We start from the raw sequence: 16,220 nt of genomic DNA, 5'->3' as shown, positions 1-16,220 counted from the left end.
CCCACATATTGGGATATACTACATGGAAGTAATGTATCGAGAAATGCCAATCTTTACAATTCATGTGTTTTGGTGAGAGATAATGCATACAATAGTAAGATCCATTATCGGAAAGCTAAAAAAAAACAATTTTGAGCTCAATTTATTATTTTCAAAAAATTTATGAAGTGAAATCTAAGAATTTTGGTTCGTTTCTTCAGTTTGTTATCTACAAAAAAAATCTAGAACACGTCTTCTGGCTCTATCATGTTAGTTTTACTATTTATAATCTAGATAAAACTATAAAAAATACAATTTCGATGAAGTCGCTCGAAAATACGTTATTTGGAGAGTTCGACAATTTTCACAAAATTTGATGGGTTGTGAAAATTTAGCTCCATTTCCATCTGTGACGGTGGTTATGGTCGTGTGGGGAGTCAATGAATAGGGCGTGAAGTAAACTACAAAACTCCAGGTTAGAGCTTCCTGCTACTTGCTTCACTAGCCACCCAGAGCGATTCTAAAATTTCAGTTTTTTCGAGGTTTTTCATCGGCATTTGTTGGTAGACAACATTCCCCCCATCGACCTTCATAAACGAACACAATTTGACTTTATTCACATCTCGCATGTTGCAGCGCAGCTATAAATAATAAACTATTTTCGTGACAACTCCGGAAATTTTTTTCTAAGAGCCATGTCAGCCCATCAAAAAATTTTCGCGAAAAAAAAAATCCCAGAATGGAACGGCGATTCGTTTGAGCTATAGCTCAACATAATACTTCCTTATGAACCGTGTAGACACAGAACCTCTATCTTAACGTTAGTGTAATTTCAGAGGGGTTCTTTTGAAAAACAGCCTATCGAAATCGGACGCATTTTCCAGTGGAATTTTTTATATGTACCTAGAAAGAACTTCGATCCTAGAAGAAGCCAAAACCACTTTCAAAAGCTTCTCACCTTTCTCTAAGCTTTCTTCTAAGCTTGTGTGGTGAGTCCCTCTCAATAAGTAAGATAAGCTTTGGATAAGCTTTGGATAAGTTCATTTTGTCGATTTTATGATCATTGCCGTCATAAGCGGACACTGTACGATTTTTGGCCTCCTAATTTTGTAAACAATAGGTGTGATAGTGCTAGAGAGCTGCCTTTGATACATCCATTCAGACGCAACGAAGCTTTTATAACTTTTTACAACCACCAAATATATTGCAGGTATGGTCTTAATATATAAAGCATTCAAATTGTATTTAAAATGACTGGTGACGCGCCGCTACATTTCTATTTGATCATTTGATGAAAACGGCGCCATGTAGTAGTAACAATACTTTTTCTTAGAGAAATGGGGGCGACACCGGTAATTTTAGATACAAATTTAATTTTGACTCATTTTTGTATGATACCTCGGTAGACCAGAGAAGCAACAATTTTTTTTCAGTACTTCATTATTTCCGCTCTGTTTTCTGGTGATATAAACTCCACTCTGGTAAAATATCCATGAAATGACATAGCAGTGAAGTTGGTTTACAAAAAGTTAGAGCGCTGACATTAGTAATTTTGTGACAAAATGTACCAGAAACGTAATAGAATTATACGAAAATCCAAACAACATTTCCCTGTTACCTCCTAATATTATGTTCACTGTTTCCAACAACGAGTACCGTCGAAAAATTCCATCGATACTTCGTCGTTAGTCAATGACTAATAGTCATGCACTTTCAGAAAATGTGGGGAATCCGACTCATTGAAAAAATAAATGAAATGCAAACGCAAATTAGGTATTTTTACTGTAAATATTTTCTTTTTTTATTCGACAACCTTTTGCACTATTAATCGTTACTATAAATAGATCAAATATAATTTAACGACACTTATTTTTTGTATTCTTGAAATAAATAAAATTATCCTAAACAACAATAATAATTGCGAAACGTTATGGTAATCTATTCATAAATGCATTCATTTTAAGTAAATTAAACCGACGAGACGGCAAAATGTTTCCAATGTGGAAAAGTAATTTTTTTTCAATTCTAATTTCTCTATTTCGAAGTAAAAATTTATATCTGAGTGTTCGACGCATTATTTGTTTACCTCTACGCTTAAGTTAAGTTAATTTTATTAATATTAATTTTTCATTTTATTAAAAATTAAATTAAGTGCAGTGTCCTTTGTTGTTAATGATTCGTTCTACTTAGTTTATTCGTATACATCTATGTAGGTATCGTTTTAACGCAACAGAAGAAAATTGAATAAAAATAACTAAATTTTCAGTCTGTTACTCCCGGCCACAAAAAATTTCAACTTTGACTAAATTCTCGTTTTCATTTCCTATTTTATTCAAACTCTGTTTAGTATAATTTGAAGGCAAAAAATTACACGAATTGGAAATGTACACTTTATTGATCCGATATGATTTAAAAATCCGATTTTTTTTCTCTCTAGTGTTAGAAGCACATATCTATCTACACAAAGCATAAAATGAATAATTCATCTAACAAAACGAAAAATAAAGTATCAACAAAAGCAAAGACATTTCCATAAATAAACAGAGAATTAATGAAGAACATGAAGAAAAAAAATAGAGGAATTTCAATTGCATTATAGCCACACGTTTTTTTCTTCCTTAAAAATTCGATTCGACAGCCCTGCATTTTAAAATAACAAATTTCGATTCAACGAACTAAATTATTGAAAGCAAAAAAAATAAGCTTCAGCCAACAACCAGCAATTTAGTTAGTTTTGCCTTCTGTGTATTTATAAGCTCCTTTGTATGACTGCACGTTATGCTAGAATGTTTGTCTTCTTTAATTTATTTGGTATGTTAGATAAGAACAAATTGTTGACTTTCAACCGTCATTCCTTCGTATGAAAACTGTTAAAATTCTAGTCAACATCACAAGAAAAATTTAAATTAAAAGAACAATAAAGCGAACATTGAATCGGTTAAGTCATAAATGAGGAAGTGGCTATATATTGTGCATCTCTCACTCTTGCTGGTAAATTTACGTTAATGTGAAGAATTCTCTTACATCAACTAACTTATATAACAAAAAAAAAATTCTTGCAAATAATCAGTCTCTTTTCTTAAATAAAACAAAACAATCGTACCATTCAGTACCGTATATCGTCATCGTGTATCGCCCACACTCTCATCGTGAATTATATTTCGATGGAGTCACTTTGGTTTGGTCCGCATAAATACCCTCAAATACTTTGATAAGTTCATCGATGCCGTGCAGTAAACCTTCTTCACAATTGCCCGGCACCCAATGTCGCCGATGATCCACTTTAATGCCACTCGGCAGTCGCCTTGCTTTTGCAAAATCAATCAGCCAAGCGCCGACGCGTTCTTCATCGAACACAATGAATACACTGCTGCCGACCACCTCGTGTGTTTGAAAGAATTCCGATTTTTCAATGAGCTGCCGCATAGACTTAAGTCGTTTAATCAGCTCTTTCGTCACAGCCTTGCGACCATTTAGGAAATTTGATATTGTCGCTTCAATGTCACCGGCATTTTTGCATGTCTTCAAATTGGTGATCGGTTCGGCACCCTTCATTTTCAGCGCTTCAATCCGGAACCCTTTGCATTCGGACGATGATATCTGTTCGCGGAACAACATGTACCGTAGCTTTGTGATCGCTTGCAGTTCATGTTCGTCGGATGTAGGTGCTTGACTGTTTACGGCTACCATTTTTTTGTACAGATCAGGTCGAAGTGTTTCATTTGTGACTTCGGATTCGAGGAACGTTCGTCGGCCCATTTTAATGTCCATCACAGCTGGATCTTTGAATCCGTGCAAAAGATCCTGTAGCAAAAGGTACGTTTCGCCGTTGTGCTCATAAATGCCCTTGAATCGTGGAACTAATTTCGTGGCATGTGGATCTTTACTGATCTCGAGATAAGCGATTGCCTCCGAGTCCGTTGAGCAGGATATTCTCTTTCTCACTGTGCCATGTTCTGCTGGTGCAATGCTGGAAATTGGAAAGAAAAAAGGAAATTAACATCGTTTTCGATAACAAATTGGAATTAATGCTAATGATGATAAGAGTCTCGACTTTTTATCGATCGAAATTTTAATGTAAATACTTTGTACGATTCGGCTAAAAAATTCCCTCACATGATCGATAACCTTAACAGGTTGAGGCAGTAACTCGTGCGAGTGTATCAAGACAAATTGCTTATCTATTATGAAACCGATAACACTTTTATTAGCTCAACCAAAAATAAAGTCAGTCAGTCATTTAATTATAATTTACAAAGTTAAAATAGGAAAAAAAATTGTTAAGGTACATTGTTGTCTCGCTGATTGCTGAATATATACACGTTCTAGATGTCTGTTCCATGAATAAATAAAGAACCAAACTAGTTACAACCAATTCATATCTCAATTTATCAGAAACGAAACAGATCAATTGCGACTCATTACGTTCGCTTTGTGTATACACTAATTACACGGCATAAGTATACACACATCACCATTCATTGGTAATTTGTAAAATAATATGGAGAGTGTCTCGATCAACCAGAAAGACGATCAATCACTTCTTTTTCCGTAACAGCTCTTCAGCTCAAAGTAATTTTGTCGAAATTATTTTAGAGAAATTAAGGTCAACATTTTTCTTTAAATTATGCGACAATTATACGTTCGTTCATATTGGTGAATGTAGTACGCATAGTTATTGAATGATGGATGGAACAATCGTTGTTGATTGAGGCATATAATTCTATCAATCCATCAAAATGCAAAGCAAATATGGTATATGGGACGAGCAAACTATATACCAATGTTATAGAATGTGATGCTGGTATATGGGACGATATATGCCAATTTTATATAGAATGTGATGCGTTACCAAATCAATTCATCAAGTGAAGCTGATTAATGGAAACATTAAAAAAAGAAAATGAATTTAATTTTAATTCAGCACAAAATCAAGAAACACTGAGTAATAAAAATGATTAAACGAACAGCCATCAGCGATGGTTTCGTAGTCGTTTCCTTGTTTCGTAGAAATTATGTCATATTACATCGAAAAATAAACGCGCGTAAAATGATATCACTAGTGAATCAGTAAATATGTGTTCAACGTGACACTGAACATGACGTCAATTTCATAGTGAGACGTATTTTACAACTGAAAGTTTCACGACCATAAAATCAACCAACCGACGACGTGTAAAAGTACATGCAACAATTTATATGGTAACGAGGTGTAATACCCATCTACCGGCAGAGCTGGCAAATTAGACATACCGATTTAATTCCCATATAATTCATACCATTCAATTGTAACGCTTAAAAGTGAACTTTTTTCTAAAAAAAAAAAAATTTTACTTTGTAATTCCGTAGTCAATGATTATTTATTGAAATTTTTCACTCAAAGTTAATATTATTTTAATCTCCGTGCGTCATATGAATAATTTTTTTTTTGTGAAACGATGACTGCTAAACAATGAATATTGTGTGTATTTGTGTAAACTTAAAAAATGTAAAGTGTTTGTCAATCGGTATAATTGAATTTGCATTTTATTCAGTTTATGTTCAGTCGTTCCAGATTTGGCAAAAGCGATTTTTTGTTTGTTTCGCAGACGTATATAGGTTGGATGGTTTTGTGCAAAATCGAATGTTTTACATGAATTAGCTTTACCAGGAGAATTAAGTGCGCAGTAGATTCATCTGTTAACGATAGCGACGACAAAAATTAGGAATAAACATCAATGCCGTTTTTATATAGGAAAATGTATGAAGTAATAGATTTTGATATAATAAGTTAATCTTTTCCTAGATCAAACGAAGTGACAGACTCAACAAACTAGTTATAGTTAACGACTCAATTTTGTTTGTTGGTAACATTTAAAAGATTGACCTGTGAACTGCATGTAGGTAAAACTAGACCGATACTTATTCTTTACGCTACATATTTCTACAAAAAGGTCGAATGACTAATTTCAAGCCAACAACTGTACAAACAAAATTAGATTCAACTCGATCACACATTTTTGCATTAATTTCGCTTCAATTTTAACTATTATTGAATGTATAAAAATTGTCCTATATTTCTCATCCGTGATAGTATAGAACCATTTTCATTCGAAAGTCTGATTCTTCATCGAATTGAAGTTAATTTTTAAAAGATACCAGCTATCATCATATTCAATCATCGTTCAGAGCCAATAATTTGAGCATTTCATTTAAAAAATGTTCTTTTAATCAAAATTAATTGAAATGAATGAATAATCGTGATGATCACGTTGGATGCGAATGGATTTACAGTACCAGACTAGTACACCATAAATACATTGACCTGATGCTTATAAATATTGTGAACTTTTTCTGTTACAAAACTTCCGTTACACTTTACAGTTTTAGCTCGTTTCACGAAATATAATTAATTTAATTGCATGTTCTCTATCAATTTTATTAATGGCTTTATCAATTGGTAAACGTAGTTACACAGAGATCCTCGAATTTGATAAGATAATATGCTTTTTCGTGATGATAGAAGTGACACAAAAAACACTTCTAGATTACACGTTGGGAAAGGTATTTTTTTTTCTTACACGAGAACAATGACTGTCTAAAACAATAGTCATATCGCACCAAAAAAATAAATCGAATTTTTGCTCCAGTCATTTTTGTTAGAATATACCTCTTCTCTATATATTGATTGCGATCTAATTGAAATAAATTAAAACGATTGACGTACAACAAGAGACGTTAAAAATATCAACAAATAGCTCTACGTCAAGGACAAAAGACGGTGCGGTGTACTCACTCCACTCTGTGCAATTTTCATGAGAAAGAAAATGTTACATTTTTATATTGAGTGTAGGTTATAATTTAGGCGTTCGTCGGTTTTTTTTTCTCGAGCAATAATTTAATTTGGGCTAACACAACGAATAAAATTATGAAAAGAACAAAAAATGTTGATATACACGTGGTGTCGATTAAAAATGGTTTGCGTAATAAATTGCACAATAATTATGGACCGTACGTTGACCTTTTCTGTATTGTAATTTCCTTAATTAAGTTCTCAGCAGTAAAACAAATTGTTGCTCAATTGGTCGTACAATTAAAAGTACATTCTCGCGTCCACTCGATGGTCATGAATGGAACGAATGATTGGTGGTGTAAAATCCATACACATTATACATTATGTATACGCACAGACATCATTGTGCAAAAAGGTCATGGAGGGATCGTAGACTGATGCGTATAAAATGCGCTTCAACTTTGATAACTTTGAAAACCCAAATAAACCATTAATTATAATCACATCGCAACGGACAGATATTTACATAAAATGTTTACACAATTTACGTACTGTAAATGGATTGATAACGAAAATGTCTATAAACGAAACTGGTGCTGCAAATTTCATCATCATAATTCGTGTTAATGTGAAGTTATAAATATATACGAAGATGATAAGGAAGAAGGGACATTCGAATTGATAAAAAATTATTATTTATTTTTACCTTTCTGGATGACCAGCCAGTTGTAACCATCCGGGCGGAGGTATCGATGAACAACTACTTTGTTGTTGTTGAAGGAGTAATGGACTTGCTGGCGCACTAAGTTCCAGAGCATTCTGAAAATAGAAAAGGGAAGACAATGAGTTTATGTTACGTATAAGCAACAACCGCTTTTGATTGGCATAATAGTCACCAGACACCATTAACCGCATAAATAAATCAAAGTGTGGATAATTTACATAAATCGACCTCGATAAATTAACTTTCAGTCAAAACACAATCAAACGAATTAATACGAATGGATCACAACATGTCGAAAACGGATTCCGTTGATTTTAATTTGTCTAGATGTTCTCATGTTTCATTCATCGATAGAAGTCGTATTACGTTGAAAAATTTTCTATTTTCGTACATTTTGCATTATCAGTGCGCGGTGTTTCTGTAGATTTTAAAACACTGTAGACCGATAACTCCTGTCTAGATTCTAAAAATAACACCAGAACATGTTTTCCGTGTACTAAACGGACGATCATATCGATTCTACATTTCGATTAATACAAATCGACAAAAATTTTTAATTTGATTTTTTTTGTTCTCTGTCTCTTTTTTTGTAGCAATTAGGTGTGTTCTCGCTACACAAAAAAAAAATGTTTCATTTCTCTATATAAACATCAAGTCGATGGATTGAAGCTGTCGTCAATAATGATTTAAACATGGCAAAGATTTGTCTCAACAGTCTAACATGTGTCAACGTTTGTAAGTGTTGTTACAAGGTGAAATTCAAAGAGCTTCCGCTTTCAATTCGACAGATTTATGTTAATTATTTATTCGTATGACAGACAAGAAGTATAACGTCCAGTGTGGGAAAGTTGGACTATTGTATGATTAATTATGATTGGGAGATGGGAACTGAAAGTGGCGCAACTGTAAACTAGATTTTTAATATTGAACTAGCACAATAGGTCATTGAATTGTAAAAATGCAGAGCGTTACCAAATTTGTGTAACTATAATCTATATAATACAACCCACTGTTGGTATGATCTTAAACATTTGAATAAAATGCTACAATTAGTAAAAGCAATGAACCGTTGACTTAAATCTCTCAAATAAGAATAGGTCTCCAAAAAATAAAAATAAACCACGAGGTACATGTCCTACAACCTGCCATTGTCGGCAAGTAAATTCAAGTGTAATGACCATTGATGTTAATTTTTCTCTGTATGTATTCTGGTAAATATTTTTTATTTTTACTTAATGAGCATATAAGGTCAGTAGAAGAAATTGCTGTATTCCCAGGTGGAACGCTCATTATGCCTCATGCTAATTTTTTGTTGTTCAATCATTCCATATTTATAACAACAATTTATATGATTTAAAAATTATAAGTTTTCATTTTAGTACTGAAGAACATACCGAATCCACCTTGAACAAACAAATGAACAAATAAAATAGTACAACAAGAATGTAAAATGTAAATGTGCAAGCATTTATATAGTATGTGATTAAAATTGTAAATAATGTCTGAAAAACGCGCGAAATATTTAAATAACATTTTGTTGACTGATGGCTTGGAAAGATCACCTTTTGTACAATTGATCATTAACGATTGTATTCGCGTTTTACTGCGCTTACGTCCCAATACAACTGGCTTTACTTCCTATTGAATTAGCTTATTACTGGTAATATAAGTAACTTCCGACGATATAAATTAATTATTTATTTTGTGAACGTCTTTTACGCTATACTTCTTCTTAAGTATTTTATCTACGCGTCTCACTATCTCCTTCCTCCTCTTCCCAATCAATCGAAATCAAATGTACTTAATATGTATAATTGCAATTCAAATTTACATTTTATTTTCCATTTTCAAAATCCGCATTGGTAATCCGAAACGTTTCTCTTTGTCAACAAAAAAATGTTAAATGTTTTTGTTGAATTTGTATTTATTTATTTTCTGAAAGCGACTGCTCGGACCGATGGTACGACAAACACAAAATCGCTGATCGGTTATTTCTATACAACAGACCACACGGAGGTCGTTAGTCAAACGATATGGTTGCTGTTAATGTGGTATTTTATCAAACATGTAGGGCTAGTTTGGTTACATTTTGTGTGACGTCAATGGTGACCTAGTGGAAATATACTTTCATGGTTTGTTGTTGTTGTCCGTTAAGCATAGTGGAAAAATTTTTGTTAGACAGTTTTTGTTGCACATAATGACTATTTATCCATCGGCAATGATTACAAAGTGCAATAGAAATTTGCGTAAATTCAGTTTGATATAATTGCGTCTACAAAGTATACAAAAATAGTGCAACAATTTCAGTGTCTGAAGCGAATTGTTTTTGTTAAAATAGCGAGAGGGTATAAAAGAATAATGTCTTGTCTGTTAAAACGCATTGTTTCACTGTTTGCTAAGCAAATATTTTGCTGTTGTTCCTCGCGCATCTTGTCACGTATGCCAAATTGTTATCTGTTTGGCTTAGAGAAAATTTATCTCGTTCATATATGTTCCAAAATATCAGTTCGATTCCGGAAACCTTTAATATGTAAACATGTTATTGGTAACCGTATATTAGAGATGAGTAACAACCACATAGATTCTACATTTTCTAGTGATCTGTTTAGATTGCATGATGCGTTTTCAAACTCTCTAGGGGATCGCATTGGTCACCTTACATTAAGTCCGGCAAAACAATACATGTATCGAAAAAAGCTATTTTGCAACAAGTGACGAAAGGTAGGACTTTCCGTTGCCTTTATTGCAAAAAAGGTTATATACAATTCGTTGATAAATGCTTTTTTAGGCACACGATGTGTATTGTCACTCGAGTGACAATCTACACATCTAGTGCCTAAAAAAGCATTTATCACTCGGTTGTACAAATAGCTATTACCGCACTAGTGACATAATGACATACAAAAAGTTTCCGTTTCGAAATCAAGGAACAAAACGATGTACGTGTTTTCTCCCATGTATGTAAGCATATCCTATCAATATGAACTACTTATAGTGACCTCAAATGGTATACTCGTTATAATGATACATTAATCTATTTTTCTGTTCAAAAAAATGGTTCACGTGTCGCAAAAATGATTAAATCGTCAGTTGAAAACTATCTTCTACTGCGTTTTATTCTACTAATTAATGTTGAACGATAATTTGATACGAATGAATAGTCACACTGTCAAATCAACGATACATTTTTGAGACGTTGCTGAGCATACCCTTACCATATTTTGCAATTAATTTTTACGTTGTTATTGAAAAGAAATAAATCAAACTTTCAACAATTCATCTATATATTTTTAAGTCGAGCACATATATTCAAGCTGAGTAACTTTATTTTCAAGAAAATTTTTACGAAAAATTGACGTCAATCAAAATTATAAAAAATATTTTTTTTTTCATCGTCGTGATCCAGCATTAGCCACATTTTATTTAATTGTTTGCCTTTCGATAGTTAAACGAGCTCCGGTAACATCAGTGTCTGTTTCTTACCGATTTATAGCAAAAAGGATTGAAGAAACAGTTCAATAAAATGAATTAGTCTAAAATAGACTAAACGCCACCGTAACAACGACTAGCAACAACAAATTTGGAAGCAAAAATTGTCACATGCCGAGTCATAAAAAAAGTGGGAAACACATGCCACCGAAAATTAGCTTAAGAATTTTCCAACAAAATTCGTAAGAAATGTGTGTACCATTTGCGTGTGCGAATTTTTATATTGTATTGTTATTTTACAGCGCGTTTCATTTCGTAGAAATATGTTGGAGATTGTCGTCAATAATAATGAGTTAATCATTTGTTTGGTTAATTTTATTGAAAATGTTTTTCTTTTCTGATATTTATTCCCGTCCAGGTATTTTATTTATTTATATATACACAACGATAAGACGTTATCAATGCCAATTCTCTGTAGGTATAGTGATAAAGGCAATATAGCCGTGCGATTAAGGTTTAGACAGAAGTTTACAATATAAATTTATGATACAAAAAACACTTTTTATTTAAGCATGAATAAGACGTGTGTTAGTGTTACTGGCTACACATATAGTAAATATTCGCGCATCGACCGAAGGTCAGTTACATTTGCTTAATTCCGTTGCGGAACTGCGGAACTAATGATGATAACATGATAAGAATGAAATATACTTACGATTGCGAAGAATTTCAACAGTGACATATTGTTTGGCATGTCCTGGGTGGTAAGATATTCCGGCATGTCATTGTTTCTGAATGTCTGAAATTAAAGAAAGAAAATAAAATTCAAATTCAAAGATCAACAACCTCTTTCAATTTTGTGTAATCTCGTTAGCCATCTGAATGATTTTTTTTTTCGGTTCGATTCGATTGGCAATAAAAAATAAAGAAATTAGAAAAACAACAACATCGCTCGTTCAGTTCATTCATTAATTGTATAAGTTAAAACAACCTCAATAAAAAGTTCACACTGGGTGTGCGATAATGAACATTTTTTTTGTGAAATAAATTGATATTTTTGACTTTTTTTATTGCCAAACGAACGTGTGTTATGAACTGATAACATGGAGCGGAACATGGAAGTGATAAAGTTTTATTTTCGCTTTTTTCATACAGTCAAATCGTATGATTTTTGACAAATTTCTCTCGTAATAAAAATATGATTTTATTTCATAAATGAACAAACTTATTTTCAGTTCATTTAAAAACAAACAATCGAAATTTCGAATGCACGAAAACTCACTAGGGAAACATTCGTTACATAAAAATATGGTCGTTTGTACCATAAAATTTCTTGCAGAAAGTCGTGTTCAGTTTCTTTGTTATTTCAATTCAATCGTATGATGTGAGTGTGTTAGAAAACGCAACATTTTATTTTTTTCAACACCGAAACACTGTGTGAATCTTTCTTTTTAAGAAAAAACATAAAATATGAACACTGAGCATACCTTCATTGTTTTTTAAGCACAAAAACTGGGCAGTAAGAATTATTTTGGAACAAAACAGATAAACGAAAACTGAAACTAAACTGCACAATTGAACCGAACGCTTCAATGTTACTACCACACAAAATCTTTTTCTCAAATCAAAACAAAGAGATTTGCGTTAGAAACACGAAACAACGTGAATTTGTGTCAACATTTGTTCCATACGTTATGAACTCGTCGACGAGAGATTCATTTATTTCCATAAAATTTTGTTTCACTTTAAAATTAGGCAACGAAACGAAAGATTTTACTGAACATCTGGAGTTGAAAAAGATGTCTCGAATATTCGATTTAGCAAAAGGGTATTTGTCGTAGGCAGGGTATACGTATTTTGTTACATGGAACATGCACTTCTTTGGAATCATGTGATGGAATTTGTGTTATCTTAAATGTGGCACCAGCGCCAAATTTTTTTATGTACATAATCAGATGCGAAAGATTTTTTTTCGCCCAGATGATGCAGCGAACGTAGTTTAGATTTTGGTTATACCAAATTACTGGTTACACTTTTTAAATTGGATTTATTTGCTAACAACAATGTTCATCATACATCCACAAACATCTTTAAGGAAAGGTCTAGTACTTTTTGTAGAAAGATGCAATCAATGGAGTGTTTCGTTTGAGCTATGTTACAATTGTATGTGATTGACGGTGTGAAATTTTATGTGACGACTACTTCCTATCACAATTTCAGCCATATCTTGCATCTTTTTCCCACGCGTATGTCACAATACCTAAGTACTTAATAATTCAAACGGGAGGATTTAAAATCTGTTAACTTTATTATTTTTCATACATTTTGCAAAATAAGAGATAGTTAATCTCAGATAGCCATCATAACAGTCTAGTAAGGGTCAAGGCGAAGGATATCATATCAATCCCCGTACTTAACAAAATTCACAAAAAATTAGAAAAAGAAAAAAGTTTGAATTAAGGTACTGCTTCCAGGGGTGGAATTACGGCTGCAGTAATAGAAAGACTCTTTTCTATATAGAAAAAAAAGCTTTTTCTACTTAAAATGATTCATTTTTAGAGGCAAAAAAAAATGACAGGCGAAAGGAGTAAAGGCATCTGTCCCCTTTAAAAACATGTTTTATTGAAGAAGATAATTTAGCAATTAAATAAAAAAATTTAATAAAATAAACTGCAATCGAGTATCTGATGTAGTGTACTCATGTAATAATAATAAAAAATACAAAACAGAAAAAAATATCAATGTCAGTGTCAGAAATAAAATCAGACAATCTGACTTAATAATAATTAATGAACTGAGCTTAATTAAAAGCGATATGAAGTTTTTTTTTTCCACATGGGGCTCACGCACTCACAAATCGATAATCAGTAGAGTTGTAAAAATTAATATTGATTTGTGAAATATCTGTTTTCTGTTTCTTTTGATGATTTTTTTTTTGTTATTATGTGTTGTACGAGTGATATTTTATTTTTAGAAAAAAAAAATGTTGTAAATTAACAACTCGCTAACATATATATCGACTGTGACTATAGCAACACTAACAAATAAATCATTTGTAATTTTGATTGTAAATATTTTTTACTATTGAGAACACACATATTTCTTGTCCTTGTGAATTACATTAAGTTTACGTTTTTGTTAAGTCTGCTACTTTAGAAGCTTAACAGTCAATATACCTGATTGTTGAATTGATTAATTTTTTTCCTCTAAATTATTCTACAGAACAAAAGATTTTGAGTTCAGTTATTATCGTTAGCGAACGTAAATCCATTCTGGTTCAGTTCAATATTTCTATCATTCTAATCCAAAATACTGCAAAAAAAAACTCTGAAAAAAATCTTTGTTCCATCAATAATTGCTGCTTTACACGGTCTGAAATACAGGTTATAGATTTGATTCAGTTAATGACGCATTATGTATAAAAAAGTGATTATCTCTATTGTAAAATTCATCCATCCGAACTATCGAAAAAAAAATGACTACGAAAACTGTTAGTTGAATGATATTGTCGAGGATATTAAATTACAAGAGACCAATACCTTCATTCAGATCTTAACGAGCCAGTTTCTGTGGGTCGAATCGATTTCTAATGAATCAAGTCTAGGCCATGTAGATTAATTTAGAATGTCTGCAGGACCGGACTGGCTATTTTTTAATTCAACGCAAACAAATATACCTATTAACTAGCTGTTTTAATCATCTGTTAAAGACAACGATGATAGAAATAAGCAATGAGTTAAACTCCGAGTTTGTCATCTCTTATACCAACCTAGAACTAATGAAGTAGTAGATTTTGTATCCAATAATGCTAATGTTTCCAGACATTCTAAGTTTTTCTTTAAAGAAAATTACAAAATTAGGCAAAGTTCGCAACGTCTGTTCGGAACTATTGGTGGATCTACCAACTCTATGATAACCATGTTAATATCATTTCCAAAACAGATTTAAAAGAGATGTTCAATCGGTTCAGCGACACTATGTCCTTCCCGCAATTCAATCATATTTGACCAGTGTAATTACCTCTTTTCCATTTTCAAAGACCAGCATTTTCCATAAAGTTTTTAATCCAACATTTTCAGCCGATGAGAATTTTAAACGTTCATTTGTCCAGGCCATTGAATGAGATATTACAGAAGTCATTATCCGATACGACGACGTTAATTAATTTCTCATCAAATATGCAGTTCGGTTTCTTTATTTTTCTTTTATACTTTTTTCGTTTGGCAGCAAATTCACAAAATTAATTTTCTTTGCATAAAATTTCACTTTAAAAAATTGTTTAATTTTTTCTTGCAATCACAATACAATATTTGCACATCCGCGTGGTATTCTACTCAGTTGTTGGTGGTTTGGTTATATTTTGTGTGTGTTAAAATCAGGTAGATGTCTGTATCTTTATATATTGAATATTTAATGGGCATCCGCACATTTATAGACGTTTCTTTTAATCACCGCAAAAAACGCGAAAACTTTTTAATTAATTTCAATGCTTAGCAAGACGATTCATTGACGATTTTTTAATCTTCCACTTTCATTGACAATTACTACTGACACTGTTGATTAAGTAGGTGTGAAACATACATCATAATAATAAACTAGGCCAAAGTGAAACGACAATTGATTTAACTAGCTTTTTGCAGGCAAATGTAAACATAATTTAATTGCACAAAAGATAATTGCACTGACTTCTAATTACAATAAAAATGTTTTTTTTTTAAATTCAAATGACCACACGTTAACTTCTTCTTCTTTTTTTTATACAGCGCTAACAAATATAAATTTTAAGTATACGAAACTATAAGTCGTATTACACGCGACCATTTGGTTTGAATGTTTTCTGATCACTAAATTGTGTGGTGTTGTTGCTGAATGTTAAATGGCTATATAATAAAAATTGTTCGTTGAAATATATATATATGATTTAAAGTCGCGGTTTCAGTGATATCATGTGTTTATATACGATGTTGAGAAGCGTCTACAATGAGGCATATCCATAAAAATTTCGAATTATTTTTATGGTTCATCGTAGATGCAAGAATACTGGTCGGTGTTTAAATTCTTATGAGATAAAAGCTGGATGTAAGTTAACTGTTGCGCGCTCAGTGAGCGCAGATAAAGGTGAATGCTTGTAATGTAAATTACTAAATTCAATTACTTTTCACAGACAGAAAGCACATCACCAGTACAATTATTGGGTACTTCAAAACAGTTGAAGAAACCGTTTTCAACAAGATTCATGCTATGAATCTATTACTTCATTAGTTTTTTTTACATATTTTTGTAAAAGACAACAAAAACTAAATACTATCACAGATT

The 16,220-nt window shown here is 32.2% G+C and overlaps 1 protein-coding gene across 3 annotated transcripts; it reads right to left on the bottom strand.

Annotated features, from left to right (window-relative positions):
* Positions 1-2,000: 2,000 nt before the first annotated feature.
* LOC119076380 (inositol-trisphosphate 3-kinase homolog) lies at positions 2,001-15,766 on the bottom strand. 3 transcript variants are annotated; one of them, XM_037183098.1, is made up of 4 exons: positions 14,925-15,766; positions 11,620-11,703; positions 7,458-7,570; positions 2,001-3,949 (listed from the first exon to the last, which is right to left on the bottom strand). In XM_037183098.1, the coding sequence occupies exons 1-4, from the start codon at positions 15,042-15,044 to the stop codon at positions 3,124-3,126; spliced, it is 1,143 nt and encodes a 380-aa protein (XP_037038993.1). In that variant the 5' UTR covers positions 15,045-15,766; the 3' UTR covers positions 2,001-3,123. The 3 variants fall into 3 exon arrangements, with proteins under 3 accessions (XP_037038993.1, XP_037038995.1, XP_037038994.1); XM_037183100.1 differs by lacking the exon at positions 14,925-15,766 and adding an exon at positions 12,187-12,546; XM_037183099.1 differs by lacking the exon at positions 14,925-15,766 and adding an exon at positions 12,392-12,541.
* Positions 15,767-16,220: the final 454 nt, after the last annotated feature.

Source organism: Bradysia coprophila, unplaced genomic scaffold (assembly GCF_014529535.1).
Source record: "Bradysia coprophila strain Holo2 unplaced genomic scaffold, BU_Bcop_v1 contig_232, whole genome shotgun sequence".
Classification (NCBI taxonomy): domain Eukaryota; kingdom Metazoa; phylum Arthropoda; class Insecta; order Diptera; family Sciaridae; genus Bradysia; species Bradysia coprophila.
The sequence above is the reverse complement of the archived record's forward strand: the minus strand, read 5'-3'. Positions and strand labels throughout refer to the sequence as shown.

Bases quoted from the DNA above. Each gene is read 5' to 3' on its own strand.
- LOC119076380 (XM_037183098.1), bottom strand. From the start codon at position 15,044: ATGACTTCTGTAATATCTCATTCAATGGCCTGGACAAATGAACGTTTA. The intron at 11,704-14,924 runs GTAATTACACTG...CTTTAATTTCAG, and splicing joins TCTTTGAAAATGGAAAAGAG to ACATTCAGAAACAATGACAT. The intron at 3,950-7,457 runs GTAAAAATAAAT...TCCAATTTCCAG, and splicing joins CTGGCTGGTCATCCAGAAAG to CATTGCACCAGCAGAACATG.